Here is a 16410-nt window from a genome sequence, read left to right as displayed (position 1 = left end):
TGTTCTACCTGCTAAACTTTGTCTTTGCTTTCAAGAACTGTTACTGTTGGTGTCTGTGCCTAGGTGATAAGTATTTATCATTTAAAATAATTTTATAACTCTCAGACTCAGCCTATAAAAAAATCCTGTGACTTCTGGCTGAGCTTCACTCTTGTCTGGTACTGATTTGACTTAGACCTTAAATCGCATACTGACTGTCTCCTCTGTTTCCCTAAGTTTTAGGCAGTGCTAAGAACTTTCTGAAACAGTTAACAATAGATCAAAAATCTTTATTTAAATATGCTAATACTGGTGTGTTATTGAGAATGCCGGTAGTCATTAAATACTGAAGAAAATGCATGGTATGCCCAGATATAATATGGTCATAAATTGGTGTGGTTTTGTTTTGTTTTTTATTTAGCTCATTTTTAAAAGTTTCCTCTCCCCTAAATCTTGCGGTATGAATTTGCAAGGCTGGTCAATGAGTTTAATCAGTCACAGCTCTAGTTCCTGTTTGCCAGTGCTTTGATACGCAGCACTATTTATTCTTGGTTAAGTGCTGATTTAGGTCATGCTGCAAGGATTATGGAATTGAATGCCAGTGGTGTGTTTTCCCACTGGGAGGCACTGAAGACCAAGAAAGTTCTTGCAACTTCTGAACAAAAGTACTTTCCCTTTCCTTGCTTATTTACACATTTTTTAATTGACGTTTCCCCATTCTTGGCTCACAGCTTAATAAGCATAGCTTTAGGCAGACTGTTGTCATGCACACGCTGCTGCCATTATTGTTAAAAAGGAGAACCTGTGTTCATTTGACTAAGAACAACCTTTTTCCATTTGAAACTCTGTAATGTTCCCTTTCTGTGTTTCTGAACATAGGGATACAGAGCCTATATTTGTCCTTTGATACACCCTTGCTACTGCTGTAGAGACTTGTTAGGTGTAAAGAATGGGACAAAGTAAAATTTTGGAATTGACTTTCTTTGTGAATATTTCATGTTACTGAGAAGGCAGAGGGGTTTTTGTCCACGGGTGTCTTCCTGCTGATGATATCTAAGCGTATCTGCTTATGTAATGTCTTGGGAAACAGAGAGCCAGTATGTTTGCAGCAAATATATTGTAGTGTCTAAGATACAAGGTGTTCTTTGTTTTTTTTTATCAGCACCTACCACACAAGACCAGACCCCGAGTTCGGGTGTTTCAGTTGCCACACCATCAGTCAGTGTTTCAACCTCTGCTCCTTCTGCTACACCTGTGCAGACTGTACCCCAGCCAGTCCCACAGACATTGCCTCCTGCAGTTCCTCATGCAGTGCCTCAACCAACTGCAGCAATTCCTGCTTTTCCACCAGTAATGGTACCTCCATTTCGTGTCCCCCTTCCTGGCATGCCTATTCCACTTCCAGGTAAATTGGCGAACTGTAATTGTCTTGTCCGCTACATGTCCATGTTGTCAATTTGTTTGCACTCATGTGTCCACTGTGTATGGAACTTGCCTGAATCCTCTCCGCTCAGAGTATTTTTGAAAGAATTCAGGGTTAGCAGACAGACTTTTTAATTAACAAAGAACATGAAACCTTTTGACTTCTAGTTCTTTGATATACATATCAGAAAACAGCTGCATTTAAACATGTAAACCTTTTTCTTTTAGATGATAGGAAAATATAAGAATTGCAGTAAATGCTGCTTAATCTCATGGCACACATCTATCTTACCATTTTCTTAAAAAAAAAAAAAAAAAAAAAAGTGAGTTCCTGGACAGAATCCATATGTGACTGAGAATACTATAGCACTATATTTTACTAATTGCAATATTGCTATAATTTTTTTTCTATTTGATTGATTTAGACCTTAAGGCTTGTGCATAAATATTTATTAGGACATGGATTATAGCCGAAAGAAATTAAAAGGAAATAATATATTTATGAGCAGGAAAAATTACTATTTAAATGCATTACCCCCTTGACTGATGTTAGGTGTTTCCAGTTCTCTTGGTTTGCAACTCTCAGGTACGATGCTGAATGAATACGCAAATTGTTGAGGTTTAAACCGAGGACTGTAAGGAAGGCGTTCAAGATGCTAGGGTATTATTCATAGGCTTTGGATGTAAAGACCGTTGAGAGGAAATCTTAGATGGCAGCCCACTGGTTCCCGGGTAAATCATATTTTCTTAAGTTTTTATGAAATACTTAGATACTTAAGGAAGTAATTTTAGGCTGGCAAAATTTTGGACTCAACTGCTGTTTGTAATTGCTGCAGAGGTCCCCCTAAGAGGTTGCTAAAGCCCCTCATTGCTTAAATACCATGTTTCAGTTTGCATGGATACAGCTGAGTACAAAAAAGTTCTAGTACAAAAGTAATTCATGTTTTTTCAATGTGCAGTAGCGCTAAATATATACGAAGAGCTGATGATCTTCTGTTGCAAAGAAAGGTTTGATGCTGCAGTCGTATTGGATAGGAGTTAGTTTCTGATTAAGAGTTACAAAGATGCAGCTCTGAGCAGCATCCTCATGGTTTTGACTCTGTACAAGCCAAGTGAGGTGACTTCTTTTCCTGCCGTCCTTTTCACGCATTGATCCAGTACATATGAAGGGAGGCTTGACCTTCCGCCGATTTGGTTGGATGAAAAGTAATCCTTTAGAATGCTGCTTTCTTTGGTAAAGGATATAAGCATCAAAGTAGTTAACATGGGCATTAGTTCTGCTAACTAGAAGACAGGACCAGCTTTTAGTTGCCTCTGCTTTTAGCACAGTCTTCTAAAATGACTGGGCGAAGCTCCTTAAATCTGTAATTTGCTTGAAAAGGAAGTCACAGTGTAGTACTCATTGTTTTAAGACAGGAATATGATATTCGAGGCTGAATTAAAAAATGGATAGAGGACAGAGGGAGAATTCCAATGTCTGTGGATTTGTGAGGTTTGGAAGAACAATAAAAAGGGTTAAGCCTTAAAGGTGGTCTGCTGAATGTTCTTAACTGCAATTTCTGACATTGCCAGCAAGGGATTAGCATAGAGTGAAGGGTCCTTAACGTACCTTTGAAGGATATAAACTACTCGGGTATGAACTGTCAGGCAGAACGTTGATGGTGAGCAGTAGAGAAGAGTGCCAGTGAAAATGGATACACCAGCGTGTGTGCTTGGGTTGGGGTTTTTTGTGAGCTCTCAGTCAAAAAGTTTTGTGAGTAGTGCAATACAGAAGGAAAGACAGAGCAAGAACATCAATCTTCTTAAACTCATTTTTGAAAATTATTTTTTTCAGAACTTTCCTGGTAGCGAGTCTTGGATCTGGCCTCTTCTGCTCTCACAGTGAGAGGAGCCTTTTGGGTGGCACCCATGGTACATAGGAAGGATACCTAGCAGTAAAGGGCCTGCTTCCACTAACGAGTCTAATTTGTCATTTTGCCTGAGTACAGAATAAAGTCAGTCTACTTCTTTCGGCTAATTCTGGCTTGAGTTGGTTGTAATGGTTTATAAACACTGTAAAAGAAAAGGAAACCTTTAAAATATTTTACAGTAACAAGAAACAAAAGAGAAGTCGAAATTACTTCATGGAAGTGTAAGGTGAAGTCAAAAAGGCTTCCGAAGTTTTCCTGTGTAGGAGTTTGGGGCTGTCAGCACCAGATACGCTGTCAGCCAGATTGCTTCCAGGTTACAGAGACTGAACAACACCGTTGTCAAGTGGTTTCAGAGTTAACCTCTGTATTATACTATAGTAAGATGGAACAATGGAAGAGTTCATTAGCGATATCTCATAATCTCAGATCTTAAAAAGTAAGTCTGCTTTCTCTTAATTCATATGTTAAAAGTTAGTTGTATGTTTGAGAATGAACTTGGCAGAGGAAACAGCTTGGGTATTTGCTAAGTCTTATCTGCGCTGCAGTATCTCTAATTTCAGTGATCCCGCAGATGGCATTATTTATACTGACCCAGTTTTAAGACATGCTGTAACTTCCTTAACAAAACGAATGTTCAGATTCATTTTCAAGTACATAACATGACACTCCCCCAAAAAACTTTGACTCAAACAGCACTGAATGAAGTGTTTGTCTATGTTTTTGTGTCTCAATTCATACTTTTTTTTATAAAACTAGTTTTGGATTCTTTCATTGAAATTATTATTAAAGAACATTACAATTCTGTCTTCTCCCAAATATTTTTTTAAAATAAATTGGCAGTATTTTTGTATACCTCCCATACTAGATCTCTAATGAAGAAAAATCGAAATTACTTTGATTATAAACACAGGGGTTTAATTTCACTTTGCGCTAGAGGATTTCCAACTCCAGATGATGGAATTGAAACCATTTAAGGGGAAGTTTCTGAAGTATTTCAGTTTGAGTGTCCAGACTGGACCAGTGTAGAGAGAACTTCCACAGTTTCCTTCCGCACCCTAAAATGAAGGTTTTTGGGAACGTGTTCCTCTTACCCCTGTTTAATTTCCTGCTGAATTTTGCATCTAATTGCAGAGGATGAGATGCTTCCCTCTTTGCGGCCTTTGTGTCATTCCGTAGCGAGCTGGAGAGCAGAACAGTGCATGGTTCCACCTTTTTGAGGGCTAGTTATGCTGCTTGTAGAGCATGTTTCGGCTCATGACATTCTTGATAACGAAAAATAAAGAAAACGTTGGCTGCCACTGACCTAGCGTAGCTTCGTGTACCTCTGTTTGCAGCTTCATTGCTTTTATTTCTTTTCCCCCTCCTTCTTCCACCTCCAGCCTTTCTGTAAGGGCTCTCATAACCTCGGCTTTCCCTCCGGGTTGAACTTGGCTTTCACCCTGCCACGCCTTGCCAGTCCGACTAGTTTAAATCTGTCCTTCTCCTCTTACCACCGCTTTCTGAGTGCGGCAGCAGGCTGAAAATAGCAAAGACCGTTAGTTCCACTTGGTTGCTGTTCCTCTGATGGATCTCTGAGCAAAGGCTGTCAGTGGAAATCAGCACCATTAGCAGAACGTTTTCCCATGGTAGCGCCCTACAAGGAGAGCTGAGTTCCCTCTTGAATGAACTTAAACCCCTGCGTCTTCTTTGAAATACCTTTTTTCTTTTTAATGACATCCCAATAATTTGCTAAATGGCTGGTTTAATGTAGGCAGAAACTGTTGCTGCAGCTTAAAATTAGTTTTATTTTTGATCTGGCATAAAATGTTGGAGCAAAAATAATTCACATTTTCGTGCCGGGAGGCTTCCTCTTTGCCAGCTGAAAACGGCATTCCAAATTGTAGCAGGAAATCTGTAGCATCCAGACTCCCCGTGGTAGCTGACGTACAATGGCAGCTTTCCAACATGCTTGCTTATCCGTTTTACAGGTGTAGCAATGATGCAAATAGTCAGCTGCCCGTATGTAAAGACAGTCGCTACCACCAAGACCGGTAATTTTCAAAACCATCTTAGTTCGTTTTGTCTGTAAGTTGGCATGGTAGTGAATGTTGTTGTTTATCTTTTATTTATTTATTTGCTTCCCCAAGTGAATGAATATCTATATACTTTATTTTCAAAACCAGTATAAATGCAAATATCATATTTGGCCAGGAAATAACTTTCCCAAATAACTGTTAGTGTTAGCTTATTTTATACAAAAAAAAATCCAGTACAGTTTTCTGTAATCATTGAGTTCTGTAATAACTGTGAATCTCTTCATGCCCATACTTCTTAATTTCTTGTGTGTGGATTTTTGTTTTCCTACTTCCACATGTATAGTGACATGATTGTGCTCGCATGTTGGTGTGCGTGTATGTGCGTCTTAGTATAAATTTTCATTCTTCAAATTGTGGATTTAAGAAAAGTCACTTACTGAGAATACTGTATGGCAACGTGTGCTTTTCCGGTATTCAAAAAGGGAGACTTTTTCATATAAATGTTAAAGGCTCAAAATTATGATCTTGTAGTTCTAGTCCTATCCAGTTTGTTTTTCTAGAACTTGTCATTCAAAATATATTCAGTATATCCATTTTGTTGGGACGAGTTGAGAAATAATAGGATAACGTAGCATTCTGGCTTTCTTACCTTTGGATATTTGCTTGCCCTTTTGCTTTAGGTTGTGAATAAAATGTCTTTTCCAATCGGTCTGCAGTACTAAACAAAACCGTCACACAATCTGAAATTATTCCATTCTCATCAGTTTCTATCCAAGGCTCTGAATTAATGTTGACTTCTTTTAAGTCAGGATTTAAGATTTATCAGAGTTCTCCTCCATATTATATGGCTGCAATTCGAGCCACTGTTGTCCTCTTTTTCAAGAGCAATAGGAATATCTCTTAAAATGAGAGCATAGTTACACAGTGGAGTAGATTTTTTTAAAAAATAATTATTTGCTATAGAGATCTAATAAAGACTTTTTTAATAAATAGAGTATTTAATTTTTGAAGTATTTAAGCAAATGTCTAAAAACTAACAAGCTTTGTGCTGTGCAGAATTACATATTACTCTAAAATAAAAAGCTATCTAATTTGCCTGGTAATATGGGCATTACTGACTGTAAAACACAGGAAGGAAATTTAGTAACGATGTGTTGCTTTCCAATTTAATTTTGAAAACAATCTTTATTTATATAGATTGATTATTTGTAAATTAAGGCAGTGAAGTGCTAGGTTTTGGTTGTTAAGTACTTTATTGTCACTTACTGTTTCCTTTCCTTTTTCCTTTTCTTTTTTCTTTTTTCTTTTTTTTTTTCTTCTTTGTGCAGGTGTCTTGCCAGGCATGGCCCCTCCCATCGTACCCATGATCCATCCTCAGGTTGCTATTGCCGCTTCACCGGCTACCTTGGCTGGAGCAACAGCAGTCTCTGAGTGGACAGAGTACAAAACAGCCGACGGAAAGACTTACTATTATAACAACAGGACTTTGGAGTCAACGTGGGAAAAACCCCAAGAACTGAAAGAAAAAGGTACTTTAGTTTTTAACACAGCAGTATACTAGGCAAAATCACTTAGACCGTTAATAGTTGCGTTTGAAAATGTGAACGAGAATGTTTCTTATCACTTATGTCCCCTAAGAATATTTTGAAACCCTGATTATAAGTATCTATCTGAGTTGCTCTGAAAGTTACAGTTTGTTTGTTTCCCACTCTGTTATAAGAGTATTTGGTTCTAGAGTTGCTTCCAAACCCTGCGACACTTGGGTAAACGCGTGTTTCCACTCCAGTAGAAAGTAAGTACTTGACATATTCACCTGTTTGAGAAGATCCCAGATAGAAAGCGAGGGGAAAACGCAGTTATTCTCTAGACTGTAAAGCAGGGAAGAATGAAGATCACTAAATGCTAAATTTCAGATCCCCAAAACCTAAGTGTATAAACAGATTTGGAATATGAGGAAAAAACAGATTACCTCCCCCTGTCCGCATCCCTTAATCGTATTCTGGTCATACTTTGTGACTTGTTTTTATTTGAATCCGCATTATATCCATGGGTGGTGTTACAGTGGAGGGAAATTGTTCTTGTATCATAAATTAGGAAGAGGCAAACCCCCTTTTATTCAGTTTATAAAGTCTTTTAGGAAAACAATTCCGGTTGGACCCAGGTAGTTATTCCTTTTATTATCTGCTGAATGTTTCTGTTACATTAAATCTTTGTTTAGACAAATTCAGAATGGTTATACAGTTAGCTAGTTCAATACCCATCTTTCTAATAATTCCGATTGAAATAATAGGTCTTCTTTTTACTGAGGTGAAAACATCTAAGCAAATTTCAATTTTGCTGAGTAAATATTATACATTTTATAATTTTTAAGTGGGTACAGAGCAATCCTCAGATGATTCTCTGTGAATTTTTTCTGATTTTTTTTGTCAGCATTTCAAATCTGAAAATGGTCTTCAGCGTTGCACTGTTGGTTGCAACTGTTGGTTAATATTTTTATTGGTGTTTCAGCTATTTCTGTCAGTACACTTTAGTTAGCTTTTTAATATAATAGGCTGCTTTACATTGTTTCCTTTTCCAGTCCCAGGTTGATCTTGATGCAGGAGATAATCACGTTTTTATACACAGACACTGTAAAGCCCTAGAAGGACAGAAAGTGGTGAAAATACATGAAGAACAAGTTTTGTTTTGCTGTTGCGCTTGGAAACCCATACTGATAAAAATAAATCTGCTGTGGTTCTATAATGGTTTCTTAATAATACTAAGGAAAAGTCTATCTTTATTTAGAAAAAATGGAGGAGAAGATTAAAGAGCCAATTAAAGAACCTACAGAGGAGCCTTTACCAATGGAGACAGAAGAAGAAGAGCCGAAAGAAGAACCTATAAAAGAGCTTATAAAGGAGGTAAAAGACCTTGCAACCAAATAGTCAGTATCGGCATTTTGAATCCTACATCCTACAGGTGTGGATGCATCTGTAGACCAGGCATATTGACAGGAGACATGGTTAGTAACTTGAGTTCTGACATTCCTGGGGTGACTTTGAAAGCCTTCCTTTTGGGACTCCTAGCTGCTTTTTCTTTCTTTTTTACGTAAGGAAAAAAGGACATTTAAAAGAAAGATGCAGAATATGAGAGTTAAGAAATTAGTAATAACATGGGGAAAAAAGTTAGCTAATTACATAGACCTGACGTTCTCTCGCTGATTTTAAGGTGTTCAGAAAAATGAGTCTTGTCCTGACTGAAATCTTTAAATTAATAGCTTTTTCTCTATTTCTTTATTTTGAACAATTCTGAAACAAAGCTTGCACGTTCTCCATGTGCTGTAAGTTTAGTCTGTTAGGAGCGCATGTCCTGGAAAATGTAGTGTTTATATTGCAGTAAACAAAATTAACTTTTTTCTTGTAAGGCATTTTGTCGTGCTGAGGAAGCATTTGAAGATGCTAAGGTGTTTGAATAAAACTTAAAGCTTTTACATGGATTTCTGTGAACTTCCATGTAGCTTAGTAGGCAAAAGCACAGAATTCAGTTGCTGTTTTTTATTACCACTCTGCCCTGTTTACTTGTGAGATAGCTGCTAGTTTGCTTATTTCTGTGACAAAGGTTATTGCAGGTTTTTGACTGTTTTGTACTGTGTCTCCTTTTCAAGTAAATTAATTTTAAGAAACAAAAATCAAAATTTCTTTTTGAGAAACTTCACCCTTGCCCCTGTATTCAGGCCTTGACTCAAGGATTCATGCAGATCTAGGAAGGCACTTAAGTAAGGTTTCATTGAAGTCAAAGTTAAGTAAACCCTTAGAGGTTTTCTGAATTGAAATTTTTTTTGAATAGCAGTTACTGTCTATGTGTTGAAATGCTGATGCTTCCATTTTAAGCATGGATGAAGCGTAACTGAGCTGTTTGTTAGCATTATTTCAAAATACATTTGCTGGCTTAAAACAAGTTAATTACTTTATTGTAAATAATGAGCTAGCTGTCATTGCCTGAATCCTGTAACTTGTTTTTTGCTTGAGGAGCCAAAAGAGGAAGAAATGACTGAAGAAGAAAAAGCAGCTCAGAAGGCCAAGCCGGTTGCAACCACCCCTATTCCAGGAACCCCATGGTAGGTATCAGCTTTCCCTGCGGCCTGCTGCTGCGGGACTGAAACACTGTTTCCTGGAGCCACCAGGAAGGTTGCTGGGTGGTTAGAACAAGTAATAGTCTGTGAGGATCCTGTTCTTGGTACGCTTCACTCGAGTAATGTTGGATTCCTCCAGCCAATGCTGCTCACGCTGTGCTGGCACTCAGGATGTTCAGTGGGGTGTGTGTAGCCTTCCTACCGCACGCTGACTGCAGTCCCATGAAGTACGTGACCAGTATAGATTTCATATCCCGGTCCCCTTCACCTGCCACTGATTCTCCTGATCTGGTATGAAATACTGGCCAAAAAGTAAATCTTGTACTTTTGCCCTTATGCCTTGAGGAGCAAACCACCCCCCCCCCCTTTTTTTTTTTTACTTGGCGTAGATACTCCTCAGGTGCCTATGTGTATAATGTCGTGATGAGGTTACTCTTGCTGTAATATATGTAAATCATCTTTGTATGTTTATAGAATCATAGAATCGTTTAGGTTGGAAAAGACCCTTAAGATCATCAAATCCAACCTGTAACCCAGCACTGTCAAGCCCACCACTAAACTGTGTCCCCAAGCACAACATCTTACACGTCTTTTCAATACCTCCGGCGATGGTGACTCCACCACTTCCCTGGGCAGCCTGTTCCAGTGCTTGACAGCCCTTTGGTGAAGAAATTGTTCCTAATGTCCAATCTAACCCTCCCCTGGCACAACTTGAGGCTGTTTCTTCTTGTCCTATTGCTTGTCACTTGGGAGAAAAGACCAACGCCCGCCTCACTACAACCTCCTTTCAGGTAGACAGCGATAAGGTCTCTCCTCAGCTTCCTTTTCTCCATGCTAAACAACCCCGGTTCCCTCAGCTGCTCCTCGTAAGACTTTAAATGCCATTTCTAAAATGGCATTTCAGTCTGCTAGCAGAGCAAAGCAATGACTCAGTCTCCCACTTGGACAGTGGGAATGTCTGGTGGCTGTGCAGCAGGTATGACCTGGATCTGTCTGTGAGCGTTACGCTTGCTTCAGTCTTGGAATCTGGGAAGAGGTGTTCAGAAGGATAAAGGTGAAGATAATACAGGACTTCCTGTCTGACTGTTAAATTTCCAGGTGTGTGGTGTGGACTGGTGATGAGCGTGTTTTCTTCTATAACCCTACCACTCGTCTTTCTATGTGGGACCGACCAGATGACCTAATTGGAAGAGCTGATGTGGACAAAATTATTCAAGAACCTCCTCACAAAAAAGGAATGGAAGAAGGAAAAAAACTTAGTAAGAGCAATCTTATTGCCTTCTTAAGAAGTCTGATTATAATTTGTCACTTATTTTGTGGTGATTTCCAAAGCTAGTAACATTTAAATAAGTGAGAGAAATGTAAGGATGTACTAAAAAATGTATATAGCTTTAGAATTTAAGAAGGTTGGTGGGAACGCAGATTTATAGAGTCCTTTGGAAAAAAACAGTCTATTGAAGAAACTAGATACTAACAAGGTTAATTTTTTTTCTACATGGCAAGAGACTGAACCCCCCCCCCCCAGTTTTTACTGACTAAAAAAAGGGGACTGTTTGTTTTATAAGCAAGAGGAATTTGGGACCCAGAAAAGATTAATCATAATGTACAAATGGGCTCTCACAGAAGAGGATTTAACTTAGAGAACGTCAACTGGAATACAGTTTTGGAAATGGCTGCCAAGAGCAGAGAACATTCAAGAGGCTGCTGAGATGAGACTTCTTTCTGGCACAAGTTCTAGTAAATGATCCTGGGGTGACGTGTGGGCTTGGTGGTTGGAGGAGAGCAAAGCGCAAGCAGGTAATCAGGAGATCCAAATGTGCTCCATTAGACTGTTTAGCCTGAGGTTTTTTCCCCTGGAAATAGGAGGTCAGTGTTCATCATTATAAATCCAAAGTTAGCCACAAGTCCGTTAGTCTGCCACTGAATTCTGGTAGTGGGATTCTGAAAGCGACTGAAACCCTTTTGTCTTCCTTTGTCAGAATACTTCATTGGTGCTTACATTGTCCTCTGTTTTTGCACAAGGCCTCACTTGTCTTTTACAAACTTTTCATAAAAATCTAAAGTGTTATTGATGTCTGTTACAGTTAGAGAAGAGCATGAATCTACGGAGGAAGCAAACGAAGATGAGCCGATTAAAATTAAAAAGCGCAAGTAAGTTTGCTTTTTCAATACTAAGTGGTCTGTGTAGATAAAATAACTGAAGTTTTTCATCTGAGCAGCGTGTATGCTGTTGTATTCGGCAGAGTAGTAGCAGTAACTAATAGTACTGGTGAACACAGTTGACTTCCTGCCCTTTTACTTCAGCAGCTCAGGTATTTGATGTTTCTCTGAGATAGCTGAAATTCTTGTATAGAGCAAATAGTATCTCCTTTGGAAATCATTCGAAATGGAAATAAACAGCATAAGCTATTTGGTGAATCCAAATAATATTTTGAGTGCAGTTTATCTTTAAATAGTTTGTTTCCATTACTTGTTTATATAGCTCGTTCATTTCTCCGTACGAGGTTTTGTTGCCAAAAAATCCAGCCATCTAGGTTTTCATAGTGATTACTCTGGTTTCACCCTGTTATAAAGGTGTAAGAGTTTTGTTTAGGGCTTTTGATCTGTTTTGTCTATTGGAAGCGATGTACGTCACTTCACTCTGAGTTACTGACACACCCTGTTTTAAAAGTATTTTTACCATTTTATTTGTTTTGTGTGCTCTTAGGGATGATCATAAAGTCATTAGCAATTAGAGCTTTGAGCTTGTGTTTGGGATGAAGCGCCTTTGCTCTTAGTAAATGTACATCAACAAACAGCACACTTTTGTCCAGAAATGCTTTCATGGATGAATGTATGGCATTTTCTCTTGTAATGACTGTAAGATATTCTCAGTTCAAACTAACTCCCTTAGCCATAGTCTTTTCACAGGGCCTCATGGTCTTGAACAGGAGATAAGAAAATTAGTGCAGTTAATGTAAAATCTGTGGCACATCTGGCAAGACCATTGAATATGAGCAGAACATGCTAACTTCTTGGAGTCATTTGCTGGCAGTGAAGTTACTGAGAATGCCTCGGTTCTCGAGCTCTTTCAGTACGAAAGCATTCGTACCAAGTCTTAAAGAATGGCTTTCGGGGTTTGTAAGCCTGTGCTTCTGAAGTAGGCAGTTGTATCCGTTCTGTCCTGGTGTAGTTCAGTTTCTGCCCTACAGGGTTGGCCTGTTACTTCTCAAGTTATACTGTATGTTTAATTTTTTTCAGGAAAGATGATAACAAAGATATTGATTCAGAGAAGGAGGCTGCTATGGAAGCTGAAATTAAAGCTGCTCGAGAGAGAGCCATTGTCCCTCTGGAGGCTCGGATGAAGCAATTCAAGGACATGCTTCTAGAAAGAGGGGTCAGAGAAACCAGTGTGTGTGTGTGCACATGTGAGAAGGGGAGGGAGGGGGCGGTTCAGGCAGAAGACCCGATTCTTAGCGAATTCAGAACCTGTGGTGCCTTATGTAAGGAAAACAATCTTAATCCTTCTTCTGATTAATGGATGCATTTAGTACGAGAATCCATATTTCAAAGAATGTTACAATTTTAGCAAAATTTTGATTTCCAGGTAACTGAAATTAAACAGTATCAAGACAGGGGGTTTTTTAAGCTTTTTTCCCAAATAATTACCTAATTGAAAGCTGCCATTGAAAATAAATAGGATGCACAAACCAAACACATACTTAATGTTTTTGAAAACGTTGCTACATGAGAAAAGCAGGAAGTTCCACTGTAGTGTGTGCGCTCTTATCCTTAAATGGGAGACTTCTTGCTTGTAGTTAACTAATTTTGAAATCTGCTTGATACCAACCAGTTTTATAGATAAATTAGGCTATTAGAATATAAATTTATATAGTAACTTTAAAAAATGAAAGTGATTCCAGCTGCCTATGCATCTTTCGTTTATTTCAATAACTGGATTTTATGGGATAGTTTTAATAAAGCTTATTAGATGAGCTTGAACATGTTTAAATCAATCTCTTTTGTAGTAGAACCGTTTACACTCATAACACTTAGAAAAGGATTAGAGCAGGCACAGGATATGAGAACATACAATCTGAAAGCTTTCTTCTCATGTACTCATTTTTTTAATGTCACACTGTTAGTAATTAAATGTGTGTTATTTAGAAGTTTTCAGAGCCACTTAGTGTTGAAACTTGCTATGGCAGCCGCCATCATCTGTTGGTGATGAAACTTCAGGATGAGTTTGTTTCCCTCTCTTTGTCAGATGGCCTGTAATTTTCAAGCAAAACTGTACAACTTCTGTATATTTGAGGAAACTTAACCATTAGCTAAAATCTGACTTTTTTTAATTAAAGGTCTCTGCTTTTTCAACATGGGAGAAAGAGCTACACAAGATAGTTTTTGATCCTCGTTACTTACTTCTCAACCCGAAAGAAAGAAAACAGGTAAAAGAGAAGCCAAATTCACTCCTTATCCAGACACAGCTACTACAGGCTTTATCTACATCCTCAGTCTGCTATTTTTGTTCCTGCTAACCTTCCAGACTGTGTTGCAAGGGATTTTTGTTACGGTTAGGGTTTGTCTGGAAAGGGAAGCAGCCAGCAAGAAAAGAAGTGAGTTAATAGCAGTGAGTGTTCAGCAGATTGGAGCAATTTATATATTCAAATACCAAGAGTCCCTAATCTTTTTACCTTGTCTGTGTTGTTTCTGTGGCGAGAGGAAAGGAAGTAGGAGAAAAGGAAAGAAATGGGATTTTTCCTCCCTCTTGCCTAGAGCTTAAGTGGCTTCAGGTTTTATGTCGGTGACTGGTGTTTCTGTAGGTATTTGATCAGTATGTGAAAACCCGAGCAGAAGAAGAGCGCAAGGAGAAGAAAAACAAAATAATGCAGGCCAAGGAGGATTTCAAGAAAATGATGGAAGAAGCAAAGATTAATCCAAGGTAGGAGCTTTTTTCTTGTTCATATGCATAAGCTCTATTAGAACAAAGTATGTTGGGTGGTTTTAGGTAGATTAACCTCTTTCAAAATGGACAAAGAGGAGAAAAATCGTCAGATACTGTTGAAATCTTCTTTTGCCTGCTTGTATTCACCGAACCCATGAAATAATAGAACTTGTTTTATAATGATTTACGTATTTTAAGTCATTTGAAGAAATGCCCAGCATGCTGTCTGGATTGTGAGAAAGGCCTCATGATCCACCACAAGTTTTCTTTTAATAATCCTGTTTCTTCTTAGGAGCATTACTAGTCTCTCAGAAGTACTAGGGAGGTTTCTTCAGGTTGGTGGGGGCTGAAGGGATGTTTTTCTGGTTACAAAGTACGTTGTTAATAATATGGTAGAATGTTCTGGTTGCTTTAATATAGAAATGATTACATACCCCTCACATTCAGACCCGCTTGCAGTGATACTAGCAAGGTGATGACAGTGCGTGTACTAACATTCAAGATTTTATTGCTAGAATTGTTTGTTTCACAGCTTTCTCACATAGAGTTCAGGAAATATGCTTATGTCACCAGATGAGCTCTAAAGTGTTCTCTTTCAGCATCTCTTGGCTTATCTGGCATTAATTCTTTTACAGTGAAATAACAACTCATTTGTTTCACTTCAGCTTAATTTTTTTCAGTGACCTGATTTGGAAATCTGGTGGAAGCCAGTGTTATGTTAACTTTTAAATTCAAATCGGATTAATAACTTATTTAAAACACCTGTCTGCTCATTTCATAGGGGTAGCAGTTTTGACAGTAGTAGGCTGGGAAGAATGGAGGCATGGAAATGTTTTAAGAAAAAGTTCATCAGTAATAAGTTTAATATATAATTCAGAGACCAACACGAGCTATTATGTTAGCTTGAGTATCCTTAGCCTCCAAGATCTCACGTAATAGTGAGGATGTGTCACATTGGGACTGACTCTTACCTGATTATGGGTTGGGGTGGGAAAGAGAGTTCCAGCTGCAATACTGTCTTGTTTAATCTTATCCTTTGTCTTCTGGTTTCAGTGTTTGTCTAAAGATATTGCTGTACTTCTGTGAGTGCCAGACTGGTTTTTTATCATCTTTCTCAGTCCAACATGCTCAAGAGTTTGTGTTCCACTTCACTTAAACAGCTCTTGTTCTTCAATATAGCTGTACATTCACTTTCTAATCTTTTTGAATAAGCTACCAAATTCTCTTCTTGTTTCAATTTACCCTACAGCAACAGTAGGCTGGATTTTCCAAGTCTAATTATTTCCATGCTGTGATGAAAACATTCGTATGATTATAAGTGTCTCACGTATTCTTGGGGCCAGATTTGCATCAGAGCTTGGAAAAAGCACAGTAGTGGTTTTTTTCGAGGTAAGTGGCAGTACTATATCTACTGCACAGATTGGAATCTGGCCCTGGAGGTGAGAGAACGGTCAGGGAAATGCTGTGGGGATAATGGGTTGAAAGCCCAGTATTGCTGCATCTGCCCATAGTGTTTAAAATATTTTCAGCTCTGTGTGTGTTAAGATGAGGCTGTGCGATGTTCACTGTAGGAGAAAAAACTGATTCAGCCAGTGTTCTATTGTGACTAATACCAAAAGGTGATTTTCTTGGTGGACTCTTAGCATGGTTTGGCTGCAAGTAAATGCACGTAAAATTTTCAGTTTCACAGCTGTGAAATACCTGGACAGACTGGTGGCTGAACTGCTAACCCACAAAAAAGAAGATTTTTGTAGACAACTGAGTTTTTTCATTTCTTTTTCTTGGTTGCATTGCAATCTCTCTTCCTACACCTGCACTTTCTGCAGGTAGCTGTATTCTAACAAGCCAACCCCACCCCCCGTAAGTCTAACAGTACCTTTCATGTGTGTGCCTGAACCTGACTCCTTTCTATATAGTTCATTGATCAAGCATTTCTATAGCGAGACCATAGGATGTTGCCTTTTTTTTTTTTTTTTTTTTTTTTTAAATTGTGCTCTGGCATGTATTCTAGCAGAAGAAATAGTTCTCTGCTGAACCTGCTTCCCAGCA

At 38.5% G+C, this 16410-nt stretch overlaps 1 protein-coding gene across 7 annotated transcripts in view; it reads left to right on the top strand.

The window, feature by feature from the left end:
• Nucleotides 1–16410, top strand: part of TCERG1 (transcription elongation regulator 1) — a 34527-nt gene that overhangs the window by 7361 nt on the left and 10756 nt on the right. For 3 of the 7 annotated variants that reach the window (XM_054841718.1, XM_054841720.1, XM_054841715.1), the window contains 10 exons: nt 1142–1384; nt 5279–5341; nt 6655–6855; nt 8111–8226; nt 9334–9422; nt 10536–10696; nt 11522–11588; nt 12678–12813; nt 13775–13864; nt 14240–14358. In XM_054841718.1, the coding sequence (XP_054697693.1) occupies nt 1142–1384; nt 5279–5341; nt 6655–6855; nt 8111–8226; nt 9334–9422; nt 10536–10696; nt 11522–11588; nt 12678–12813; nt 13775–13864; nt 14240–14358 (1285 nt within the window). The remainder of the gene's footprint in view (nt 1–1141; nt 1385–5278; nt 5342–6654; nt 6856–8110; nt 8227–9333; nt 9423–10535; nt 10697–11521; nt 11589–12677; nt 12814–13774; nt 13865–14239; nt 14359–16410) is intronic. The other 4 variants (XM_054841716.1, XM_054841721.1, XM_054841719.1 and 1 more) reach the window with 4 other exon arrangements.

Source organism: Grus americana, chromosome 14, assembly GCF_028858705.1.
Source record: "Grus americana isolate bGruAme1 chromosome 14, bGruAme1.mat, whole genome shotgun sequence".
Classification (NCBI taxonomy): domain Eukaryota; kingdom Metazoa; phylum Chordata; class Aves; order Gruiformes; family Gruidae; genus Grus; species Grus americana.
Note: the sequence above shows the minus strand (reverse complement) of the source record. Positions and strands in the feature narration are given on the sequence as shown.